The 26,373-nt window shown below is 39.7% G+C and overlaps 2 protein-coding genes across 3 annotated transcripts in view; one reads left to right on the forward strand and one right to left on the reverse strand.

Annotated features, from left to right (window-relative positions):
* Positions 1–24,647, forward strand: CCDC152 (coiled-coil domain containing 152). Of its 2 annotated transcripts, none has more exons than XM_053914618.1 (9): positions 1–335; positions 2,944–3,054; positions 4,601–4,706; positions 9,656–9,724; positions 16,568–16,632; positions 19,555–19,657; positions 21,651–21,778; positions 23,507–23,590; positions 24,363–24,647. In XM_053914618.1, the coding sequence occupies exons 2-9, from the start codon at positions 2,968–2,970 to the stop codon at positions 24,483–24,485; spliced, it is 765 nt and encodes a 254-aa protein (XP_053770593.1). In that variant the 5' UTR covers positions 1–335; positions 2,944–2,967; the 3' UTR covers positions 24,486–24,647. The 2 variants fall into 2 exon arrangements, with proteins under 2 accessions (XP_053770593.1, XP_024434364.2); XM_024578596.3 differs by lacking the exon at positions 1–335 and adding an exon at positions 444–613.
* SELENOP (selenoprotein P) overlaps positions 24,598–26,373 on the reverse strand; it is a 10,172-nt gene continuing 8,396 nt past the window's right edge. Inside the window, exon 5 of the mRNA XM_024578594.4 lies at positions 24,598–26,077. Within this exon, the coding sequence (XP_024434362.2) occupies positions 25,460–26,077 (618 nt within the window). The 3' untranslated portion in view covers positions 24,598–25,459. The remainder of the gene's footprint in view (positions 26,078–26,373) is intronic.

Here is a 26,373-nt window from a genome sequence, read left to right on the forward strand (position 1 = left end):
CACCGAGCTACCAAGACAAAACTCTCCAGGTGGAAAACCATTTCCATTGACTGACTGCGGGCTGCCGCGCGGGATTGTGTTCGCGCTTTCATCTCCCTCTCGTGACTACCGCAGTCCCTGGTTCTGTTATTTAAGCCTACCTATCAGTTACTGGAATAAGGAAGGATTATTATTCAATGGTGCTGACTCACTAATCAAAACTTAAATCAGTGTGATGTATTCTTGGGGTAGGGAAGTAACTATTGATCTGGCAGACACTGGTGTTGTCATGTTCTAGAAACCAGGAGAATACCTAAGAAGCACTCGGTGCGGGGTGGGGAGCGAAAGCCAGGGAGGTAAGGCCGGCGGCTGGGCCAGGGGCGCGTGTGGGGCCGGGCGGAGGGCGGGCCCTTAGTCGCGGGAACGTGCTTCCCGCAGCGGGGAGGCCTATCGGCGTCGGACCGGCCCACCGACGAGACCCGGGAGCCCGGGACTGTTCGGAGCCCGGGCCCGTGCTCGGCGGATTCGCAGTTCCCGCTCTTCGCGGGTGTGGAGATACTCTCTCCACTCCCCCAGGCCCCGGGGCCGGAAGAGGGTGTGGGCCCAGCCACCTCGGCCACGCCGGCGGCGCTCGGTCTGCATCGGCGAGAGGCCGCTAAGGACGCGGGGTGCGGGCGGGGGGAGCGGGGAGCCGGGCTTCGAGGCTGAGCGCGCACCCGCGGGGGGTGTGGAGGGGACCCCGAGCTTGTCCGGAGGCGAGCGGGTGGAGCCAGAGAAGTCAGCGGGGCGGGCGCCGCCGGCCGGGCGCTTGCAGCTGGGCCCCGACGGCCCCCAGTCCGCTTCTGCTTCTCAGCAGAGACGCGGCCAGGCCGCGAGCCGCCCGCTGGACGCCGGGTGCAGCGGGCGGGAGGCCACGTCACGGCCGCAGAGGCGCTCGGAGCTGGGAGGTGGAGGGGGGCGGTGCGGGGCCGGGGGGCGAAGGACGGCTTGCAACCCCTGCCGGGGAAGCTTGGGGACGGTTTGGCGAGGGAAACTCTCCCGGGGCCTCGCGAGGGGAAAGCAACGCGTGGAGAACTAAGCTCAGATTGAAATGAATTTTGTTCAGGAGCCACGTTCTGAGACAAAAGCCTGGTAAACCTTTTTTATTGAAAATGCTAGGAACCAAAAGGGAAAAAAAAATGTTAAGGAGAATTTTGCATTAGCTATTTAAGATTATTATATAGTTCTATTAAATAATAACAGTATGTCAAATAGAGATGATTTTTAAATTTTTACTCCAAGAAGAATTTCACTGTATTTTTCTTGGGATGCTATTCCAATTATTCTCCTGCCTTAAGGATAAAGTTTTGACTATTTAAGGGATTTTATATAGTTTTACTTGTACATTTGATGCACAAGAAAGTAATTCAATAAACTTAAAATATTCAACTAAAGTTCTCTCAGATTTAAAAACCACTGATAGTTGTTCAAAGAATATATTTAAAAGAGTAAGGAAATGGGATTTCTAAAAAAGATTTTATTTACTTTTTAGAGAGAGGGGAAGGGAGGGAGAAAGAAACATCAATGTGTGGTTGCCTCTCCTGCGCCCCCTACTGGAGACGTGGCTAACAACCCAGGCATGTTCCCTGACTGGGAATTGAACTGGAGACCCTTCGGTTTGCCAGCGGGCACTCAGGCCACTGAGTCACAACAGCCAGGGGTGGAAGTGGGATTTTTTAATGAAATAACAAATTGTCAAGCAATGTCTGTGTTTTGGTGTACCTTATTTTAAACAATATTTCACCCCCCCCAAAAAAAATTACTTTGAGTAATTGCTTTGGGGATTTCACTTACCTTTCACTTTGGACTGCTTGCCACTTTCCTCCACCTAGAGTGGCTAAAATTGAAATTTGTATTTTCCCCTTCCTCTGCTACAGAAAAGTGTGAACACAAGTGTCTCATACTTTTAGATTGTATTAATCTTGATTTTTCTAGACACTCTCTTGCCCCTAAATATAAGTGCTGACTGGTTTGCAAAAGTCAATTTCTCCGTCTTTACTGGATTTCTTATGATTGGTTCCATAGGACTAAAACCAAAACTCTTCTTCACTTCAACAGTCAGCTATACTCAAAGGTTATTCTTAGACAAAATAACAAGAGAACAGAAATACAGAGTGATTGCTTTGAGCATATTAATTTCCATATGTCTTTTGTTTACCAAACAGGTTACCAAACAAAAATATGAAAAACAGGTGTGTTCCCCTCCCCTCTAGCGTTACAACAAAATGCCACACACTGGGTGGCTTAAACAGCAGAAATTTATTTTCTCACAGTTCTGAAGGCTGAGAAGTTCCAAATGAAGTGCCAGCAGGGTTGGTGTCTGGCGAGGGCCCCCTCTGTGAGGTGCAGATGGCCACCTTCTCACCATGTGCTCACGTGACCTTCCCTCTGCAGGTCACCGGGGGTTCAGCACTTCATCATATGAATTTGGAGGGAGTTCACAATCCATTCCATGGCAATAAGTACAGTACCAAGAAATACAGCAAAAAAAAAAACCCCACAAAAAAACCCTTTATGGCATGGTAGTTACACGAATGTTTTAAATACCTTAAATTGAGAACACCCATATTTATATATCATTCGTCAGATTTAATAATGCATTAGATTTTAAGTAAGCTATGCTGATGGCAAGGAGCTGAGTGTTGAACAGTGGCATAATTAATTTTTTGCATGGTAGGGACAAATAATTGTTATATATGTCATTGCACTAATTTTAGATTTCTCTAGCGAACACTCACCGAGGGTGTAGAGGAATGGAGAAGCCTTAATGCATTTGACTGTTGCCACTGGGTATAGCACAAATGGTCTGAGTGTAACGCAGCTCAAGTCGATGCTCTGTGAGTGGAGTAAAGAAACGTTAGTGTTTGAGTTATTACTACTCTTGTAGTGCTTTAGATTTCATCTGTTGTTCGTTTGTTTTAACAGTATTTACTCCGCACTAGTTTAGACATGAATCACAGCAGCAGTGGATGTATGAAAAAGATTACCAGCGTGAATCTTGACAAACTTATTCATGACTTCTCCCAGATAGAAAAGGTATGTAAAGATATCAAACAGTTGAAGTGTATAGGAGCTGGAAGAAAGAAAAATGTACAGCTCCCAAGTGAGCAGGTAAAGATCATGGAAAACTTTGCTAAGCCTTTTATGATTTTAAAATGTATTTAAAATATATATGATTTCGGATCATGTATACTAATGCATCTAAATGTTTCTGGGGGCAAGGGAATGAATAACTGATACACTTTTGCTAAAGTTAAAGGGAAAATACATACTTAAATGCGTAAGATGTTCATAAACTCAGGAACGATTGAGTGACAACTGAAGGAGACTCATCCTCAATGTCTTACCATTAAGACGAACTCTAAAAGGTTTTTCACTATTTCCTGTTCTGTTTCCTTTCCTTCTCTTTTGCCTAAAAGCAGACCCATTAGAAGTCCCCCCTCCCCAGCTCTGGACAAGTTGCATGGTAGACCAAGTCCACAAGCGTATATTAAGGGTTTTCCCCCTCCTCTGCCTGGGAGAGGAGCAGGAATCACTGTTGAGAAAATGTAGATGGAAAAATTAAAGATTTGGGGAGTGCATATGAGAAGGGGGGGGGATAATACCTACCTCTGTTTTCTCTCCTTATCATTCTTCTCTTTTCCTTCTTTTCATCTGTACAATGTAATATCATAATAAAAGAATTTTCATTGTGGTGGATATTATGAGCTTTTTCCCCAAACAGTGAGCTTGTTTTTGTTTTTTTTTTTTAACCAAGTGATTCTTACCAAAATAAGAGAGAACAAGATTTAGCACGGTTGATGGGAAAGGAACTGGTGCAAAGTTTTTGGAGCTTATTTTGTAAATATCTAACATTTTAAATAAGAAATATTATTTATTTTTAATGTATAATGGTATTGTGATTGTATTGTTGAGTCTTAACTCCTAGAGATACACATAGATGGTAATATTCGTGGATGAAATAACCTAGTGTCAGGGAGTTGCTTTGAGATATTTCAGAAGTGGTGAAGATAAGGAAGTGGGCATAGACACTACGAGGATGGTCATGAATGGGTGATTTCTGCGGGTGTCCAACGGGTACATGGCAGCTATTGTACTCCTCACAAAGATACCAGAGACATATATTCAGGAACGTTTATTAATTATCTGCAGGAGCAAAATGTGGAAACAACACAAATTTTCCTCAATAGGAAACTAATTAAATAAATTGCATAATATTCATGAATGAAACTCAATGCAGCTGTTAAAAAGAATGAGATAGACTTATGTGTGTTTATATGACTTCATTTCCAAGGTAATAATACTAAGTGCAAATCCAAAGTACAGAACAGTATAGTATGGTCCTTCCCTATAGTTGTATAACCATAAAATATTTTGGAAACATGCTTAAGGAATTGTTAACCATAGGACTAAGGGTTCAACAGTTGGAAAGAAGGGGGTACAAGTTATGTCAGACTTAATTATACTTGCAGGTATAAAGTGGTTTGTATTTTATAAGAGTACGATAGTCTTTATATACTTAGGTAAGAAAGCCAAAATAACAGCATTGACTTGGTAATGATACACATTGTTTCTTCTACAGAAAATGATAGAAACCACTGGAAAGAACAATATATTGGATATGCAGTTGGAAAAAACTAACTGTTTATTAAAAGGAATGCAAACAAAGGAGGTCTCACTTAAAGAAGGTTAGTTTTCTTTGCTACCTGAAGAAATACTAATTCTAATGAGAGTGTGTTTTGGTATAACGGTGATAATATTGCCCCATACATTTGTAAAATATTTTAAATTCACATAGCACTTTCTAGACTATCATTTTATCCTTAATATAGCCCTGAAAGACAGATAAGACTGGTGTTATTACTCCACCTCGGTAATGAAGAAAAATAAGATAAAAGAAGTTAAATAATCTGTCTGAGGCCACTTGGCTAACAAATGGCAAATCCAAGAATCAATCCAGGCCTTCAAAACCATGGGAAAAAAATACAGTTGAATTCCTGCCTCTAAAAAGAAATTTCAAGACAGGTCAAAAGAAATTTCAGATGGGTCAAAAATTTTAGTGTTAAAAATGGACTGTGCTAGGCTGATGCACTATCTTTTTTTTTTTTAGATTTTATTTATTTTTAGATGGGGGAAGGGAAAGAGAAAGAAGGAGAGAATCATCAATGTGTGGTTGCTTCTCACATGCCCCCTACTGGGGACCTGGCCCACAACCCAGGCATGTGCCCTGACTGGGAATCAAACAGGCGACCCTTTGGTTCGCAGGTTCAGGGCTCAATCCACTGAGCCACACCAGCCAGGGCTGCACTGTTTTTTGAGACTCCTAGGCCACTTTTCACTCAGCGCCCAGTGGCCACCCCCTCAGCTTCACCTGCACCCACTCTGTGCCTGAGAGGCTGGGCTCCCTTCTGAGAAGGCCGCTCACTGAGGAGGTGCTGTTTCTCTGAGGTGCTTGCCTTGGAGCAGGGGACACTGGTTGGTTTGGGGGCAGGGATTGGAGAGAGTCACTTTGCACTATACTCGTGTACCATGTGTATTTTATATTTGAAAAAATAAATACTTTTGAAACATCTTAATTCTAATTATTTTAAATCTAAATACCTTTTTGCTGAATAATACACAGTGGAAATAAGTGAACAAGTAAAAATGACCCCTTACAGAGTCCAGTGTGTATGAATTTATTTAGAAAAGAAGAACAAACTATATAGATGATTGAATTTGTTCAACAATAACGAATGAGATTGTGATAATTTTCTTTTGCACATCTGGCACCAGAAAATAATTTCTTTGCCATTTCAACATGGTAAATAGTATTAGAGTTGAGAACCCAGTACTGTAAAAATTACTTCCTTGCATAATTGTTTTAACATTTCCAACTGCTTTATGAAATAGGTGTTAATGAGAAAAGTGCTAGTTAATGGTAGAGCCCAAATCTGAGCTCAAAATAGTCACTGATTTACTAAATTAGATAGTATAAGTAGCTTAATATTCTGACCTCTAGTTTTTAAGAATTGAACAGGACTGTAGTATTGTTCAAATTTCATTATGAAGTCCAGTATAAATGATAATGGGTGAATGTTTGCAAAGAAAATTGAAAGCCATTATTCTGAAATAATGAGTGGGGACATTCTTTATTTTAGAACAATGAGTAAGAGACAATTCCTTATTGAGCCAGTTTCTGTTTAAAAAAAAACGTGTTGGGAGGGCCACCTTGTGTTCAAATTGTGAAATGCACATGTTTTAACATTTAGCCTACTTTCAATTTCAGGGAGCTGTTTTTAATTTGCTGATTGATTACTGAGGAAACCTCAGTTACCATATTCCATGAATTACTGATTTCATGCCTCTAAAAAACACAAAAAGCAAGTGATAGCTGAGCCTATGCCTCCTACATTTTTAACTGTAGCAGCTAGCACAGTAACATCCGTGAAGTGGGTATTGTCAAATGTAATTTATCCCTCATTCTGTTACTGGGAAATAGCAAGAGAGAAAAAAGTGGAGGACGGTGGGAATTTTGTCTGGATGGGTGGTGGGAATGGTAGAGGGAGTGTGGGGAGAAATGGAGAAGTGAAAAACCACAATAGCAGAATCTTTTAACTCCACAGAGCTCTTAACTTCTGCAGAATACTTTAATGTCTGTTAGTGCAGGTGAAGACTGCACGCAGGACCTCACTGACAGTGGAGATTTGCATTCTCCCCACACAGTATCGGTGCTTTCATTTAGTCAAGAAATAAAAAAACTATTGAACACTTAGGAAATTGTCACCAAGTTAGATCCAAGGGATGTCAAAATAAAAAGGTATCATCTTTTCCTGAACGGGTCTACTGTCCAGTGGGAGAGAACACAAATACCTAAAGTGCGAGATGATAAAGGAAGAAAAGAGACACGTACAAATTGTTGAGGGGCATAAAGGAGAGATAATAACAGCAGCAGTAACTGTGTGGAATACTGTAGCACAGGAGCTCCGAATTGAGGAGCTGCTTCATGTTCCCGATATTCCGAGAAAACCACCTGGACGACTGGCGGATGTGCACATGCCCGTTACCGCTCACATCACAGGGCGGCGCAGCGCCGGCGGGTCGCTGAGAGAGCATGCACCGCCTCCAGGCTGGGGCTCACTAGCTAGAAGGGTCCCAGACGAAGGGGACACGTGTGACTCTAAACCCCATTAATTCAGTGTGTGACAGGGTCAAGAAGCAGTCACAGGACAAGAGGAGGACAAAAGGAGATGAGGAGGGAGTTACAATCCATTCCCAAAACAATACGCATTGCTCTGGCCTAGGGCCCCCTGGCCATCCCTCACGGCGGGTGGTGGGAGAGCCGTGCTAGCATCGACCCCCACAAATACTTGAGAGTGAATTTAGGAAGTGCATATCATCTGGTTGTCAGAACAGTCTTATGCATGAGAACAGTCTTCTACATGAGGTAGGATGGGTATCACCCGTACTTTTATTTTGCAGATGAAGAATATAAGCTCAAATAGGCTACACAGCTTAGCCAGGGTGGCATAGCTTGCAAGTGAAGGAGGAAAGTCTAAGCCAGGTCCTCCAACTCACAGTTCCACGGTGGCATCAGCTACCTCAGTCCCTGAGGAAGAAGTGGATAAGCAGAATAAGAGCACAGATTTGAAATGAGAGAAACCCGTGTTTCTCTCTCTCTACCTTCCACATACTGACTGGGGAATATTTGGCAAGTCACCAGATCTCCATGGATGATTTGCTGCTTCTGTAAAATCAGGATAATGATACCAACTTCTGAGGTGGCATTTTTGTTTTTGTTTTGTTTTTTAAGATCTTAATGTATTTATTTTTAGAAGGAGGGGAAAAGAGGGAGAAAGAAAGGGAGAGAAACATGGATGTGCAAGAGATACATCTGTTGGTTGCCTCTCGCACGCCCCCAGCTGGGGACATGGCCTGCAACCCAGGCATGTTCCCTGTGTGGGAACTGAGCTGGCGATCTTTGGATTCGCAGGCGGCGCTCAAAGCAGTGATCCACACTAACCAGGCCTGAGGTGGTGTTTTTGATGCACTTAGTACAATGCCTGGCAGAGTAAACATTCAATAAATGGTACTATTATTATAACTAGGCAACTTATTTAATACAAATGTGATATTCACAACTTAACCATCAAAACATGCCAACTAGAATGGCAGCTGGTTAGTATGTCATACCAGTGCATACCAGCTGAATATTGGCCATGGGCCTGTGAAACTGGAAGAAAGAGAATAAGGCTTACTATTTACTAATTAAGCCAAGTGCATAGAAGTAAAATTGCCTTTCAACCTTAAAGTTATGTTTCTTTTAAAAAATATTGTTATCTTATGAAGTTATTAATCAGTATATATTTAGCTAGTATAATTATAAACTGAAATTCGTTAGTGCAACATATGTTTCCTAACCTTGTAGTAAAAATGCAATAGATCCCAGTAACTACCACAAGGAGTCTTTGGTTCTGTTCTTGTTCCCTTTCCAGAACCTCAGTTTACACATATTACTCTGAAGAATTTCTCCTAAGCTCGCCTTCTTGGTGTCAGTGAAGTAGTTAAAATCGTAGACTAGTGCTGGGCTGCTGGGGTTCACGTTCTAGCTCTACCACTTCCTAGTTATAAGTGGGACCTTGGGCAATTTACTAACCTTTGGTGTGTCCATTTCCTCGTGTGTAAAATGAAGCAAATACTAGGAAGTTCCTCATTGGGTTAAGAGGGTTAAGTGATTAAATATTTGCAAAGCCCTTAGAATAGTAATAAAACATATGGTATCATTTTAAGACTAGAGTTTCTCTACTCCTTTCTGGCTTTGGCTTACATTGGTACTGCCTGTCTGTGAATCAGTCACTCCACGAATATTTATGGAGTGCCTATTTGGACCACAACTGCCCTGCGTATTAGGGAGAAATGGTAAATGAAACAAAATAGTCCCTGCTACCCTGGAACTTAGAGCCAAGCAGACTGATTAAAGTTTCAGAAGTTTCCCCCACTTTTGCTCCCCATCAAAGGTTTAGCTGTTGCTGCTGATATCCAAGAGAATACTGAAAGCTTTATGCGCTTATCCGGGCACTCAGCTTGCAAGGGAGGCGTTATCCCCCACTGCGGCAGAAGTCACTGGCACCAAAGTGCCGATGTCCTGTAGAAGCACATTGAGATTTTACTCCTTTTATTGCCACTCCCTTGCCCTGGGACTGAGGCATAAAAGTACGAGGACAGCAAAGAGGAAAGGCATTATCTTACCCAAATGACACCTCACCAGCTCTGGTTCTCTATCTTAATTTGCCTCGACTCTTTGTCCTTGGGCTGTTCTTTCATGGGAAACTCGCAGGGATACACTCCTCAGAGTCCCCAGGCAGTTCCACGCATGCCTGACTTCTGGGGCAGCTGTTGCTAGGGCACAGTGAGGGCCTCCCTATGTCCAGGGTTTCTGTGCCTTAGTACATCTTTACTAAATCCTGAATTGCATTGGCCTTAAAGGGTGATGACAGAGTCACTGTTACGTAATTTACTTCGAGATGCCTGGCTGCCTTATTAAGATCTGATCATTGTCAGTTAAGTATTATTTTATTTTATGTATTTCAATTTTGAGAGAATAATTCCAAAATGAAAGCAAATAATCTTCAAACAAATTTATCTATTTTTGTTTTAGAAAGTGCTACTCTTCATAATATGATAAAAGGGCTACAACAGACAATTGAATATCAACATAATTTGAAAGGTAAGTTAGAAAAAATAAAATCTAAAAATATATATGTTTGAGCACCTTTAAAAATAGAGAGTTTTTACATTGTTGATAGTTTCTTTTAACTTGGTCTTGTAAATTTATCAGCAAAGGGAAGGACTCCTTACTACTTAATATCTTCCTCACTTACTGTGAAATCCAAAATTCCGTGCTGAACAGAACAATTCGGTCATAGTCTGACGAGGACACCAGGGTTTCACAATCTGCCGTGACAGTGCTCGCGGCCTCTAGTAACCCAGGCCCAGCTTTGAAGGGCAGGTACTTCCTGGTCTAGCAGTTGCGTGATGAACATTCTGCTCGAACAGCAGTGATTGTTTCCTGTGTAAGTTTTCCTCACAGACTGAGGCTATGTTTGTGTGAGTGGAGCTGGCACGTTCAGCCTTCCTGACTGCTGCTAGGCAGGCTCACCCAGTAGGCCTACCACTGACGCCCAGAAAGCCACCAAGCGTTCTGTCCTGTGCGGACTTAGCCGCGGCGCAGTGTCGGTGGGGTTTCCCTCCCCCTGGATGGGAGGTTAAACTAAACTGCCTTCAGGGTCCCTCCCAACAGATTCCTCCCCTTAGTCTTCTGCTTCTATCATGAGAATACTTTACATAGGTAGGTAAAGTATTCACTTTTCTTAACCTATGTAAAGTTGTTCACTTTTTTATTCACCTATGTAAAGTATCACTTTACATAGTGAGATATAATAATCTTACATGCCATTTATTTGATTTGGCATATTATTCTTTATTCATAATGTTATAATTGATATTTAACTTTTTTTTAAGAATTACTATTAGTTCTTACTCCCCCCCACCATTGCTTTCCTTAAAATATTTCCTTAATGTTAATGATATAAATACAGAAATTGTATTAGGAGACTTTGCCCTTCCACCGTCAAAAAGCAACTGCAGCACAGAAAGGGTTCACCTCCATATCCATATACTGCTGATTGCTGTTCTGGAGATTAAGAAGGGTAACAGATGAGGAACCATACCATCTCCAACGCCCTTCCTTTTGGCTGATGGCTGCAGGCTTCTGATCCCCATACAGCCCATAGATTTTCACTTTCCTTGCTACTAGCATTCTGCTCATTTTTTCCAGTGTTTCATTCCCACCCCACGTGTGGTTTGGCTTTCATTTTCCAATCTCAATGCTGATGGCTCAGAACAAATTTTCCCTTCTCTGTGACTAAATACAACACTTAGCTGCATTTAAAAAATACATGAACATATTTATTTACAGTCTTCTTATTTCAGGATTTAAATGATACTCAGTTTACCTGTTTTCAGGATTTTGTTTCAATAAAACATCTACCAGAAAAGTTTTTTAACTACCAGAAGCCAATTTGTTTAATTTCCAGAAAGTCTATTATAATTCAATAATGGATACAGTATTTCTTTGTGAAAGGATATCAGATATTGTCCACTAGTCACATTACCATCTTTGTGCAGGTGTGGGAGTACAAATTTTTAAGTAGCTCTTCCTGAAAACGGGTATTCCCTGAGAAGAAGCAACTCACTGATTTCATTTCCCAGTGCTTCTGTAGGCCTCGGCTGGGGCAAGGTGATGGGTGTGAGCTACCTGTCTTTCGCTTCTTTCATTTCAGCCATTTGATTTGCAAGATTATATGGTTAATTTGCTTATTTAGGCCATAGAGTGGTTCCAGATGGTTGTGCAGTATTGCATAAAAATTAATTCTAAATTTTTTAGAAAACAAGGCAAAACAAAATAAGACAAAAAAAAATTGGTCAGTTATATAACTATCATTATCTGATTTTTAAAAAATAAAATAAAAACACTCAGTTTATTACAAGACAAAAACTTGTACAGAATCTGAGTAAATGCCACTTGTGAATGATCTCAATTTAAATCAACAGTCTTTATTCAGGCAACCAAGTAAGAACCTGTAATGTAAAAATATTTAGATTGTAGAATGAACTTTTTACAAAGCTAAGCAATCAATCATCAATGATACCAAAGAAAGCCAACTCACTAAATGTATATAATGAATCTGAAAACAGTGCACTTTTAAGGATTTTCCTCCCTGTTTGATGCCAATGGAGATTAACCAGTTTTAGAAAAACGTGTTGCGAAATTACTAGAATCCAAGAAATTAAAGTAGCTTTTGGCTAGGTTAGAGAAAGATTACTTGTGAGATATCAGGATCAGGTGGATTCTACAGTGACACAAAATGCTCTTTAAATTTATCACTAGTCTAGCCAGAGTAACAAAAACCTTATACCTTAAGGAAGTAGTCATATGTTTCGAAATCTAACGCAGGGTCTGGTAGGATGATGGAAAAAAGCAGTCCTAACAATAATCATATGTTGACTGTACTATAGATGAAAGCCAACATAGAGCCAACCAAAGTATAATATAAAGTATTAAGGAGGTTATCTACTTCTTCAGTAGATGGCTTTCATTCACAGATCAGTCATGTGGTTCTATTTAGCCTACTTATAGGTATGTCAAAGCCAGGTAATATGCAAGTAGTATAACATTTACAGCAGGGGTGCAAACTCTTTTTTACCGGGGGCCACATCAGCCTCGTGGTTGCCTTCAAAGGGCCGAAATAATTTTAGGACTGTATAACTATAACTACTCCTTAACTGTTAAAGAGTTGAAATTACATTCAGCCCTTTGAAGGCAACCACGAGGCTGATGTGGCCCCCGGTGAAAATGAGTTTGACACCCCTGATTTAGAGGATTGATCAATTTTCCTGGCAGAAGGGACACTTTTTGTTATTAAAATGTCCATTTTCCTCAAGTTAATAAACACATTTAATGTAATTAAAGTACTGAATTTTGGGTGGTGGAAAAGATTGTACAAAATAAGCTTAAAGTTAATTTAACAAAAGAAACAAATAAGAAAAACGAGAATGAACAAGAAAACTATGAAAAATAAGAAGATTACAGGGAAGGGGGACTTTGATGACCAGATAACGACATGCCCTGAAACTGTTAGAATGAAATCAATATGGTATCGGCATAGAGATTGAAAAATACATCCATGGGAAGAATAGAGAACTAGATTCTAGAAAGGCCCCAATATTTGTTAATGTAATATATGACACAAGGAATATTTCAATTTATTGGAAAAAGAATAGCATTTTAACATAAGGTACACATACAACTAGCTTTCCATCTGGAAGAAAAGAAAGTTGGACTCTTTCCTACCACATCAAAAATAAATTCCAGGTGGATGAAAGACTTTAGTTTAAAAAAAGAATAAAAACTTAAAAGAAAATCTAGGATACAACATGTACAACCTAGCACTGTGGCATATCTTAACCAATCTGGGAACCTCAGATGCCATGTAAAGGAGAAAATATACCTAAGATACTTGCTTATGCACAAGAGCACCAACAATAACAGCAATGAAAAAGAACTTGGCATGTTATTTTTGTCACACAAAAGTAAAAAAACCAAATAATTATTTGAAAAAATGTTTTCAAATACCAATGTATCATATCTACAATATACAAAGAGCTCTACAAATTGATCAGCAGAGATGAACGAAACTTTTTTAATGGGCAAAAGTATAACTAAGAATATGAGAATGTGTGTATATGTGCATATGTATGATCCAGAAGTTAGAAGCATGGAGAAAAACACAGAAGATAATTTTTCCAACAAAATTTTTGTAAAACTGAAGCCACCATCAAGATTAAGCCCTGTATATTTAAATATGACCCTTCCAAACATCTGACTATAATCTTTGAAAACAAATTGATTTTATAATTTTACTTTCATTTTAATGGATAATGCTGCATTTTAATGGATATTTTGTTACCTATCATCTTCCCCTGTAAATATAGTTCTGGCTTTTCTCTTTCTGTCCCAAATGCCTTCATTCTCCCAGTTACTAAGACTCCCAACTTTACAGTAATTGGTTGCTCTTCCTCCCCAAAACTATCAATTTTTACCCCCAAAACTCACACTCATTACCTCTTAGCCATGCTTCTGCAGTAGTTACATAAGTAGACTCCATTTCCAAGGTCTCCTTCAACGTTGCTGTGCTGTGAGACAGACCTTCCTAAAGCATCGCTCAGACAGCGTCAAAAATCTTTACTGATTTGTCATTGTTTTGACTAGTGTTCTATGTTATGTTGAGGCTGTAGTGTGTGGGAGGAGGAGTATAATAGGATGTTGAGTGGGATTTTTCCTATTAAACTGGTAAGTAAAGCCCAAGATTTTTATTTTAATTTTTAAGTGAAATATTCTCACATTCTAAAGAAAACTGCTCACGTTACCAAAAGTTGGGGTGAATTCCAACTCTTGCTTTGATTGGCCCACAGAAGCAAGTCACAACCATCGGAGAATACCAGAAGCCTGGAAGTTATCCAGAATCTCTTCTCTGTCTCTCCCCCCAACCCCCGAGACCGAGACCAGGGAGGGCAGAGCAGAGAGGGCAAAACCTGGCTCCTCCTCCATCCACTTCCCCTGAGTCCTTCCACCTGCAGATCTGGACAGTGACAAGGGCTATGAAAACTTTCACGTTTGAAATAGGAAATCAGAGTTTTAAACTGACCTGGACGTTTAATAATGGAAATCACTGCAGAGTTTTTTAATTTGCCCAAAATGTCATTAAGGTCGAGGCAACTCCAAGATGAAGGGAAATTACTACTGTTGAACACACTGATGGGAGAGGGGTGTGGTGGGAAGCATTTCATTTGACAGCACACTGAATTTAAACTGATTGAAAACCAGTTTAAATTTAAATGTAGCATATTTAAGTGCAGAATAAAAGCCCTCAGGACAATTAATGCTAATTTCCCACATAACAATTCAGTAACATACAGACAGAAAGCCACCCACCCTGTCTGTGGCCAGCTCACTCAGCCCTAATGCCAAAGATAAAACACAGAATGACGATTTATATTTGGATAATTCCCATTTTCCCTGAACTGTAAAGTCCTCTAATGACTAGTTTTACCAATATGATGGAATTTGGGGAAAAGATTTTTAAATGAAGTACAATTAGCACACTGTGAAATACAGAGATCTCAGGTGTACAGTACATTCATTGAATTGTGACTTTTGGACACTGGTCTCTCCACCTCTCTCTCCTGGAATGTTGCATCTTCAGTTGTTCCATCTTTTCTTTCGTTTTCCTCTTTCTGTTGGCCATTTCTCTCAGCATTTGAACAACTCAGGTCTCTTTCATCTTTTTACATTTTTTTAAAGAATTTTTATTTATTTTTATAGAGAGGGGAAGCAGAAGGGAGGGAGAAAGAGGGAGAGAAACATCTACATGCGAGAGATACATCAATCAGTTGCCTCTTGCGTGCCCCCAACTGGGAACCTGGCCCACAACCCAGGCATGTGCCCTGACTAGAAATCAAACTGGCGACCTTTCAGTTCGCAGGCTGACACTCAGTCCACTGAGCCACACCAGCCAGGGCTTCTTACATTGTTTTGATTGTATTTTTTCCATTACCATTTGTTTCCCCTGTACCATCTTCCACCTCCACACACAATATCTTTCATCTTTTAAACATACAAGACGACCAAGTTCCCTTGACTTTGGATTTATTCCCTTTAACTATCCTCACTCTTTCCTTTTATAATCAAACCTCAAGGTTTGCATTATAGTCTGTAAATAATAGTCTGCAATCAATGTCTCTATTTAGTCACTTTTACCCAGTGTTTAACTTAGAACAGTTGGGCATCTCCCGAAGTTTTCATTCCAAGTACTTTCACTTGACCCTATTTATTGCATTTACTGCCATTGATTATAACCCCTTGAACCTCTTGGCTTTGTACCACTCTCTCCTGCATCTCTGGACACGTCGCAGTCTCCCTATCAGCTATTCTTCCTTTGGCCACCCCTACCTGTTTCTCGACCCCCCAGCAGCTTTGTCCTGGGTATCTCAACCATTCCAAGTTCAGCGTGGTAAATATCCAGATCTATTATTTCTCTCTTAAAAGTCTCCTCCTTTTAACTTTCCTGAGCTGTTGACAATTTTTCAGTTACCAAACCAGAAGCCCAAAGGCAGAGTTCCCCTTCTCTTTTGCCTCTGCTATCTAATCAGTCACCAAAGCTCCTGATAATTCTCTGGTCTAAATAGTTACCTCATTTTCATTTTGTCTCCCACTGCCACTGACCTGACTTCGGCTCCTGGTGTTTCTTACTTGGTGTCTTTCCTGGTACCCATTCCGCTAGGTTCAAAACCTTCCCATTCATCCTCTGCATATTGCCAGATAATCTCTTTAACTGTAACTATTTCACTTCACTGTCCGAAATTCTCTGATGACTGTAAAAATTTTTGGTGACCCTGTAAAATAAAATTGAAAGCATTCACATAGAATATGTCGACCTCCTGTTAGGATATGGCCCCAACCTATTTAGCACATCTTCCTCAGAGTGTGCACTCCAACAATACTGTACTCGAAGTGTAATTTTCCCACCAAACGTGACACACTCACTCAAGGCCAAAGTCTTCTGTACGGTTTTCTGCATCTGAAACACCCTCCTCCAACAGGGGGCAGTCTCAGCCCAAGTGGCTCCTCCTCTGTGTGTCACTTCCTGACTTCGACTTTCCTTCCACAGGCCCCCGCCCTATTTCAGACTCACTGCCACTGCAGAGCAGTCATGACGTACCATGACTACTTACACACCGGTCTCAGCACCGGGCTGGAAGTTCCTTGAAGAACAGTAATCATTTTGTTTCAGCGTTCCAGTCCCAGGCCCCTGTGCATGTGTGGTAGACGTGCAGTAGAGCCGTTGGCCGTGTCGGGTACCTACATGCACGGAAACGAAATGTCGAGTATAGTCCCATACTGATTGAAAAGTGCTGAATGTTAGAATACTCTTTGATGATTTTTACACAGGTGAAAATGAACAACTAAAGAGAAATGCTGATCTTATGAAAGAAAAGTTAAAATCTCATGAACAGGTGCGTTTATATATCTTTATACCACTCGATTCCCTGTAGAGCATTTGTCCTCTCAAATTAGAAAATAAAAGTGGTTGTTTTCATTATTGAAGACACCAAAATTTATAAATATATGTGTGTGAATGTGTGTGCCAGAGCTTTTAATCAATAAAAATTTATAAAGAAATAGAAATTTGGGGGACCCTAGTCATCTTGCATACTGTAATGCACAATCTATCACTTGTACTTTTTCTTTCTACCAAAAAGAGATGCAACCATTTTGCTATTTATTTGAAAATTATGTTAATAGAGTTTTTACTCGAATGAGCACTTTTAAACTTCTTTAACCATAAACTAAATGAGTGTTTAATCTTTATGATTTTAGTAATACGTTACAATTTTATTGCCCCACGTACGTGAAGGGAGCAGCAAGTCACGTCAGTTCCCCCAGAGGCCGCCATACCCTCTGTAACATTCTCTTTTCCCTGTAAGAACAGCAGAATGATAGCAATGCTGTCACATAGCACGGTGACTGGGAAATAAAAGGTGCTCAGTAAATGTCAGCTCCCACCGCTCTGCCCTTTGGGAATTTTATTGTGCTAATTATTCTCATCTCCCAGGAGCCAATGTATCACACTCTGACCTAAGATTTCCAAAATTCTGGTTGGCTCTGTATCACACTTAGAACTGCAATTTGCAGGGTCACCTCCAAATTCAGTCTGGTTCCTCACTTGAGCCTCTGAAGGAACACGGTCTAATTCTAAAACCCTGCCCAGGCTTCTTTGTATCACATCAGATGTAGTGAATAGCATCTGGCTGTGCTCTTGGAAAATGTAGCTTCTCATCACCAAATTGAGACAATTTAAATATCTCTGGAATATATCCCACCATTTGTTTTCTTTTTCCTTGATCCCTTTCCTTTATTCTCTCCCCTCCTTTCCATATCTTGCCTGTGGAGCTCAACAGTAGATGGTGAAGTCAGAGTGTACCTGGGGCAGAGAAGGGGGAGAAATGTTTGCCTCTTTTCTCAAGCCATAGAATACTGCTTTGTCTAGAATACTGTAGGGGTTTTCAGAAGAGTGAAAATTAACGAAAAAACACCACAACCCAAGATTCTGAGCTTCTTAATTAGCTGCTATCCAAAGCAAACTAAAGATGACCTCAATCCAATGAGAAATCTCTAGTACAAAACTTTCAACCGCATCCAAATCATATGCAAAACCACTACCCAGAAACAAACTCAGAAAGTACTTAATAGCCATGTTATGGGACTGGGAGAGGTTTTGTAACTTGTAGACAGAGAATCCTTATGTTTTATAAAAACAAAAATACAACCAGAGGCTATTCCTTGTTGGGACTTGGTTCCCTTAGAGAGGAAGGACTGGCCCAGGCTGAAGTGGGACAGAAGAATCTAATGTGATAGAGCCCCAGCCCAGACATTAGGACAGCCCCCATGCCTGAAGGTTGCAGTGAAAACCCTGGGTTTTATGAATTAATGGAAGCATTCTACTTTAGTGGTGGAACCTTTAGGCCATGAAGTCAATGAGGAATGAAGAGATACATAGATTTGTCTCTTGATTCTCAGAGCAGTAACTGCTTAGTGCACCCCAATGAGTCTGGAGTAGTTTATGAAAGCCACTGTGTAGTTGTGTATGTAGGAATCTAGGTATGTGCAAATGAAGAAAGGCACTTCGTGAGATTCACCGCAAATTCACCTGCAGAGCTTTCATTAAAGCCAGTGGTTGGTAGGCTTGGCCATTCTGCAAGTTGCCTGGAAGGGTATCATAGTCTGAATCTAGACTATAGCCCCTTGCACTTCTGTAAACCAGGGGATCTAGGCTCTTTTACCTCCTTAGTACACTGAATAATCTGTTAAGGGCTCTGAACCCTGTCTGATAAAAATGTCCCAGAGTACATATGCACACATATATGTGTATAATTCGCCTACAGTTTCAGGAAGTTAATGGATCCTTGAAAGCCTCTTTACTGGGTCTAAGCTAAGAACTTCTGACTTAAATAATTTTTATTGGCACTCTCATTCAACAAATGAGATGTATTCATTCAACAAATACATATCAGGAGATACACACTGGGAGTTAGGAAAACAGCAGTGATTAAAAAGCTCCTGCCTTTTATAGTGTTTAGAGGCCTTTCATGACCACTCGCCTCCATTGCTTCTCTTTCTTACTATCCTACTTCACTCTTCTTACTGATTTCCTTTCCTTCTTCATCTTAAGCCTGTGAGTGATTTCTTTAAGCAGGAGCGTACCACTGGGAAAATTGTCAGTTCTTTCTTTGGGGACTTCTTCCACCAGCTTCTCAGAACCCCTCCCCAGTTCTGCACGAGAAGTCACCTCTATGCTTCCACCACCCAAGAAGCTGGTCTCAGGTCCTGCAGAGCACTCCTCCACTCCCAAGTCCATCTTTTTCTAGCCTCTGCCTCATGAAGCTAATCCTTGAAATGGCGATGCTTCATCTCCTTCTGGGAGTTAGAAGTATTTATATAATTATTAGAAACATGAAAGCTCGGCCCGCATTCAAAGGGATTTGTTCCACTTTGGGGTGAGCTTACTGACCATCAAATAGCAACTACTATTGGCTCGAAGCATAGCTTTGGCTTTTATTGGACATACTTTAATGCCATCATGGCATTTATTCAGATAATTAAAATATTTTAAGAATCTCTGATATGCTAAGCACTAGTGATGAGTATTCAGAAAGCAAAAATGAAAAGACACTATCTCCAGATGGTCTCTCTCTTCTTGGACCAGAAATTGATCCTTCTCAAAGCTGATTATTCTAACAGTGAATAGTACCTTTCCCTTCTAGATATGATTACATATCAAAATTTAATATAAAACTTGAACATTTTACCTTTCTAATCATTCAAAAGTAGTGTACACATATTTACATTGAAGAATAAATATATATTTTAATCTTCAGGAATATAAGAATAATATTGCCAAACTTATGAGTGAAATAAAAATCAAAGAAGAAGTACATAAGATAGAAGTAAAGAAACTTTACCAGGATATGCAGAAAAAAGGTAAGGTATTTTTTTATTTACTGAATTCTAAGACACCATGAAACGGTTCAAAAGCACATGTAAACTTGTTCAGTAATAGCCAGTATTCTTGAATGAACACTGCCTTGATGTATTTCAGTTTAAGTTTTCACCTAAATTATGTGATACAAATTACAGCATTTCTAAATTGGATTCATGGTGTTTGCATTTATTATTTCATGTGAAACAATTAATGTTCTTATAAAATTAATATAAAATGTATAATTAATAACTTTGAGAGTTATATATTCAGCATATTGAATATAACTTCACTATTGTCATTTTCTTCCTTTAGTAAAGCAGATCTCATGAACCTATGTTGCTAGTTAACTAGATTCATAACGGTATTAAAAATCTTTCTTAATGAGACCATATTTATGTACATAATATGCAAAAATCAACCTGAAATGGATAACTGGTCTAAAAGTAAACCTACATCTGTAAAACTGTGAAGAGTTCATAAAAGATAATCTTTGCAACCTTGAGTTAGGCACAACTTCTTGGAAAGAAACAGAAAGCACAAATAATAAAGAAAAAAATCTAAGTTGAGCTTCATCAAAATTATTAACTTTGCCCTTCAACACTGTTCAAAGATGAAAAGACAGGCCACAGACTGGGAGATAATACATGCAAATGTATATCTGATGAAGGAATTATATCCAAGATATGAAAGAACTAACAATTCAATGATAAGAAGTCAACCCAACAAGGCAAAATATTTGAATAGCACTTCCCCTGAGATACACAGATGGAAAATAAGCACATGAAAACATGTTCAACATAATTAGTAAGCAGGAAAATGCAAATTAAAACCACATGAGATACCACTATGAACTTTTTAGAACTGCTGAAATATTTTTTAAAATCTTATCAATGGCAAGTGTTAATGAAGCTGTGCAGAGCTGGGACTCTGATACGTTGCTGGAGGGACTACAACATTGATCAGCCACTTTAGAAAAGAATTTTGCAATTTCTTCTGGTCCTCTCTGAAGCAGATAATTAGAAAATCCTTATATGTTTGTAAATTATTTCTGAATACCCTGTGGGTCAAAGTAGAAACCCTAAAGGGTCCTGAACTGAATTACATAGACTACACATCAAAACTGTGGGGCACAGATAAAACTGCGTTTATGAATGTTTATAGGCTTCAATGCAAATATTGGAAAATGTTTAAATCAATCATCTAAATGCCTATAGCCAGAAGTTAGGGGGAAAATATCAAACTAAGACCAAAGAAATTAGAAAGAAGGATGTCAGGTATTAATGAAATTACAAACACATACATAATAAAGAATCAGATTCAAAATTTTTTGAAAAGCCTAATAAAATTGATTAACTCCCATCAAGGCTGAACAAGAAAAAATAGAGAAACTTTCAAATAAGCAACATCAGAAATGTGAAAGAGAAAGTCACTTTAAACTTTAGAAAGTGAATGAACTCATAATTAACTGCATAAGCTAACACCTTTTTACCAATGAATTTGAAATTTTTCATGAATCAGCCATCTTTGAAGGACAAACAGCACACAAGAAGAAATAGAAAATCTGAATTGTTCTATCTATTACAGAAATTAAATCTGTCATAAATATTTTTGCCCACAAAGAAAACTCCAGGCTCAGATGGCTTTCCTGGTGAATTCTACCAGACATCCCAGGAAGAGTAATGCCGGTCTTCCACAGACTCTTTCGGAGGGTTAACGGACAAAAGGCACGGAACATTTTCCAGTGCATTTCAGAAGGCCAACAAAGTCTTGATAACAAAAACTTTCCGGAGAATTACGATAAAGAAAATCACACACCTGTCTTCTCATATACAAGTATTAACAATGGGTGGACTTTTGCCGGACAGACCTCATATATTTTTATCAATAAAATTTACTTCTTTGTGGATCACTTAAAATACTGAAGAACTATAAGCTTATAAGATTTTTTACGTGTTAAGGTGAATTAATTCATTTATTTTTGTTTTTTTCCAGTTGAATTAAATGAAGAAAAGAATAAAGAACTGATAGAGAAAATGGAGGTAGAAATTTCAGAGTTAAATGCAAAGTTAAGAATTCAAGAAAAGGAAAAACAAAATGAAATCATCAAACTACAGCTAGAGGTAAGTGTTTAAGACCACTAACTGTGACCACCCCTCAGGTAACCCCCTGTGACCGCAGTGTGGGCATTTCCGTCACACTTAGATGGACTTCACATCTCAGTCACAGGCAGCGCTCACACCCCTGCAGCCGTGAGCTAGGCTGCCTTTCAGCACACGGCCTAAAGAGGGGACTCTCAGTCATTCAGAAGGTCCTGGGCTCCAGGGAAGGCCTTGCTCCCTCTGAGAGAGGGGTCAGATAACCCAGGGATCCCCTGTCTTCTACAGCGGAGTCCATGCAGGCGTCATAGGACTTCCTTCCAACAGGGGGCAGAGTGTTTCTAATCCTTTGCATTACTCTCTCCTTGGCAGAAATTCTGCAGCCCTGGTGAACCAACTAGTAATTCCTCTCTCTTTAGTTGAGATAAAAAAGAGACAAATGTGTCCCTAATAAATGTGTACAAAAATACATATCATAGGGGCAGACAAATCAGATTTGTTTTTTAATTTCAAAGGGACTTCAAATAGGGCATCTAAAAGGCTGATGTTCCAGTTCTTTGCTGGAAAGCCTTTTCAGTAGGTTCAGTAGGTTAACCAGCTGTCAAAATCTAAAGATACTAATATGTGACAATATATTTGTTCTTTAAAAATTTTCCCTGGATTTTACCAATCTTCCTTTCCATCCTATTTTACCCTATTCCCCCAGCCTGACATGTTACCTTACATTGTCATAGTTCACCACTAGTTAAGATAACTTACTTTTCATGTTCCTGAAAGTTTGGTGTCCCGGGGGCTCTTGGTGAGGTACAGTGTTGAGAACTGTATAACCACTGAGCAAAAAGGAACTATGTTGAGTTTAGAGGCTCTTCACTGACGCTGCCTCTGGCCAAGGGTATCCACATACCGCAGAAAGCACTGCAGGGCCAGCTGGGATACAGAGGCCATGTTTCCAGATTTGCCCTCAACTTCTAATCCCTTAATTGGGGATGTGTGTTTTATGCGCCAGTTGGGCCCTGTTGGCCCGAGTCTGTTGTGTGGCTGACATGCAGAATTCTTTCTGCTATTTGTTTTCATTGTAATTACCCACTTCTCTCCCCAAACTAGAATATGGTCTCATAGAGAGTTTATTCTTAGTCCACAGGGAAACTACACTAAATTATAATTATAAGGAGAAAATTATAATGGAAGACTTTGCAAAAAAATATGACCTGTAAGAATGGCCTTATGAGAAATTTTTTTGGCCGATTTAGTTTAATATCAAACTAGAAAGAGTTCAAAGTAAATCAACAAAAGCATATCCAATTCTACTATGCAGCCTCAAAGTCTGAACAGAAGGGCATGTGAGATTTTCTCCCATGACGGTTAATTACATTTTCTTCACAAAAGCACACTCAAAGTCACATGAAAATAGTTTTCTAAGTTAACTAGATTATTAACCCTGAAGATAGGAACACCTGATGTCTTGAGAAGACGATGATGCTAGCCCCACCCAGAATCTCCCAGGTGGTGCCCAATGTTTGGTCCTGTTAGAAAGCTCCTTAGGCCATCTAGGCATGCAGCCAGGCTTAGTCTTGTTCGGGTGTTCTTTGCTCTTTCTTAGAGACTTTTCCATCTTCCCTTATACAGAGGCTCTACCTAAATTACAGACTAAATGTCAAAGGACATAATGGATTATATTTATATTTATGGAGACTATTGTTTCCAATTGTTTAACTAAAATGTTCTCAATAACTCTTTTTAAACTTGATTCAGTTTGATGCCAAACTAGCAAGAGTTCAGACTAAGTCAAAACCATATCCAGATTCTACTGTTTTGCCACAGAGCATCTACAGAAGGGTATGTTGATTTTCCTTCCATGGCTGTTGCTTAAGAAAATAAATCTCGGTGTATTTCATTTCATAAAAGCTGTCTAAGAATTTTTCTTTTTTTTCAAGATTTTATTAATTTATTTCTAGAGGTGGGGAAGGGAGGAAGAAAGGGAGAGAAACATCAATGTGTGGTTGCCTCTTGCATGCCCCAAACTGGGGACCCGGCCCACAACCCAGGCATGTCTCCTGATTGGGAATCAAACCTGCAACCCTTTGGTTCGCAGGCCAGCACTCAATCCACTGAGCCACACCAGCCAGGGCAGAATTTTTGTTAAAATATACCACACAATCAGAAAGACACTAGATTTTAATAATGTTTAAAGGCCACTTTCAATTTAAACTAGTAAATCTTGGCAGTTAATGAAAACACGACAGAAGTCCTCTGACTCTGGATTATCTAAGGAATCCCATTATGTATTTTGAACTAAGGTTGACTGACTTCTGAAGCTATTCAGGCACACAGTTTCCTTTTTGTTCCACTCCTTCTTACTTTATGCTTTATCACTTCGTGCTCTGTGGGGAGAAGGGAACAAACTAAAGCAAATGGTGCTATTGTGTGGTTTTGCATCCTTACACCAGTTTTACCCCATTAAGACCACAAAACTAAAATACTTTTCAAAATAATGTGTCTTTTTTTAATGTCTAATTCTTGTTAAACTAGAAGTTTAGTTTTTATTGTCCCTTGTACTTAATCTTACTATTTCTGGATTGCAATAACAAAATTTTTCTGCTTCATTTAGAAGCTTCAACATCTTCAAGAAGAAAAAAACAAGGAGATTGCAATTCTTCGTAACACCATTCATGACTTAGAGCAACGCCTCTCTGTTGGCAAAGATTCTCACCTTAAACGTAGACGGTTTTGAGTATAGCAATAAATCCATTCGCTGATATTTAATTTCTTTAAAAGCAGTTGAAAAATTTACTTCTACTGTCAGTATAACATACTGCCTAAATAATAACAATGAAAGAGACAGCTTTAAACTTTTTAAATTCGGTTTATTGAAATAAATCCACACTTTGGCCAACTGTGTACTGCATTCTTGCTTAATAGTATTAGCCATAAAGGAGTTCAGGTTCATAGGCCTTAGTTTACCTATTGAACCATCATTGACTATGGAAATACTTTCTAAGCAACCAAAAGATAGACAACATTCTTTTATCTTTCCCCATCTCTCTCTCAAGACAGGCATTCTCAAGTTTTAAAGAGTGTGATATAATGCCAAGTAAAGAAAACAATAGATAAAGGCTTCTTTCACAGGCAATAGTAAAAATCAAGATTTGAGTCTTAGATATAAAAAAGTGTAAATGGTTATTTAAAAGGTAATCATAGAAAAATACTCATATGTTAAGTATTTCTGGATCTGGAAAGTCAGAATTCACTTCTGCCTTTAAAGGTTTAATCAGGTATAACTGTAAGATTAAAAAGACAAAAGTAATATTGTTTTGACAAGAAAAAATGGAAAACATGTCTTTGTTGTTCTTCCTCCATTCTAATTGCCAAGAATCCAACAGAAACCCCTAGGTCATAGTTTATGTTCCTGTTCTCATTAAGGCAAGTAGAAAGCTGGAAAAAGAAAAAGAAAGACATATTAACCAAATGCTGCAATCACCTTTCAGTTGCCCCTTAATTTAAGAAAAATGGTTTGGGTCGAAATTTTCTCTGGCCTAGATCTTAAAATTTGGAAGCCAGCATAATAGTTTTTTCTTCATGTTTGCACAAATCCAATTCCTAATTTTTGATCATTATTAAGTAGCTTATAAAAATGCTGAAAGCAGAATTGTGTCTAGATTGACTTGGGAGCATATCCTATTTAAATGTTTAGTTTGAAGGTCATGTTCACATTTCTGCCTCATCTTTTCAGCTTCAAGTGGTGCTGGCTTCTGTGGGCTGGAGCCGCTGGCTCACCTGTCAGGCGGCTGGAGGCAAACGTCACTGTCAAGATTCAATGACGTTCTCCTCTGCCCACAGCCCCTCTCAGCTACATAAAGAGGGGAGGCCTTGCTGACACTGTCAGGTGATTGCAGACCCTGTTTTTTCAAATATCAGATGTCGACAATGTCAGCATCAGCTGCTGGGAGCTAACTCTGAATCTTCGGGCAACTTTCAGAGTAACTGATTTATACATCTCCTTCCTCAGGGTTTCTTTTGTGAAGAAGGAGGTGGTAACGGCTCACTCCCTGGTACATCTCAATTCGTTGGGTCACCCTGTCTTTGGGGGCCCTTGAGCTTATGGTGGTGATGAAGGCCTGGAAAAAGGGGATGCTCAGGCGCGTGTGGTGCTTCTGGATGCTGATTCTCTGAGGGATGGCCGTGCATAACGTGCCCATGCCTGTGCCCGTCCTGGTCACGGTCATGGTCGTGGTATGGGGGGTGGGGCTGCGGCTCCGGGGCCTCGGTTGTTTTTCTCACGGTGGCCGAGGACACATTTTTACAGAAGTCTTCATCATCTGGGATCTGGAACAGATTTATCAGATGCTTATCAGCACATGCACAGGTTTAGCAGGAGCGCATGAAAGTGATTTGTAGAGCCAACATGAAATTCCAGCTAGTTAGGATGGAACTGCCTTTGTTTTTCTAGCATAACACTGATGAGAGCATTTGGTGATAATCCTAACATCCAGAGGCTTTACTGAAGTTTGATTCCCATCCACATCTAATTGTAAAGTGCTGTTTGTGCAAAGTTTGCACTTAAAGAATCTTCAAGCATCTTACAAATGAATTAACGTTTGGAAAGTAGATAAAATAGAGTG

Source organism: Desmodus rotundus, chromosome 1 (genome assembly GCF_022682495.2).
Source record: "Desmodus rotundus isolate HL8 chromosome 1, HLdesRot8A.1, whole genome shotgun sequence".
NCBI classification, from domain to species: Eukaryota; Metazoa; Chordata; class Mammalia; order Chiroptera; family Phyllostomidae; genus Desmodus; species Desmodus rotundus.

Coding starts and splice junctions, on each gene's coding strand:
- CCDC152 (XM_053914618.1), top strand. CDS start 2,968: ATGAATCACAGCAGCAGTGGATGTATGAAAAAGATTACCAGCGTGAAT. Junction 9,725..16,567: donor ATATCAACATAATTTGAAAG/GTAAGTTAGAAA, acceptor ATTTTTACACAG/GTGAAAATGAACAACTAAAG. Junction 16,633..19,554: donor AGTTAAAATCTCATGAACAG/GTGCGTTTATAT, acceptor TTTAATCTTCAG/GAATATAAGAATAATATTGC.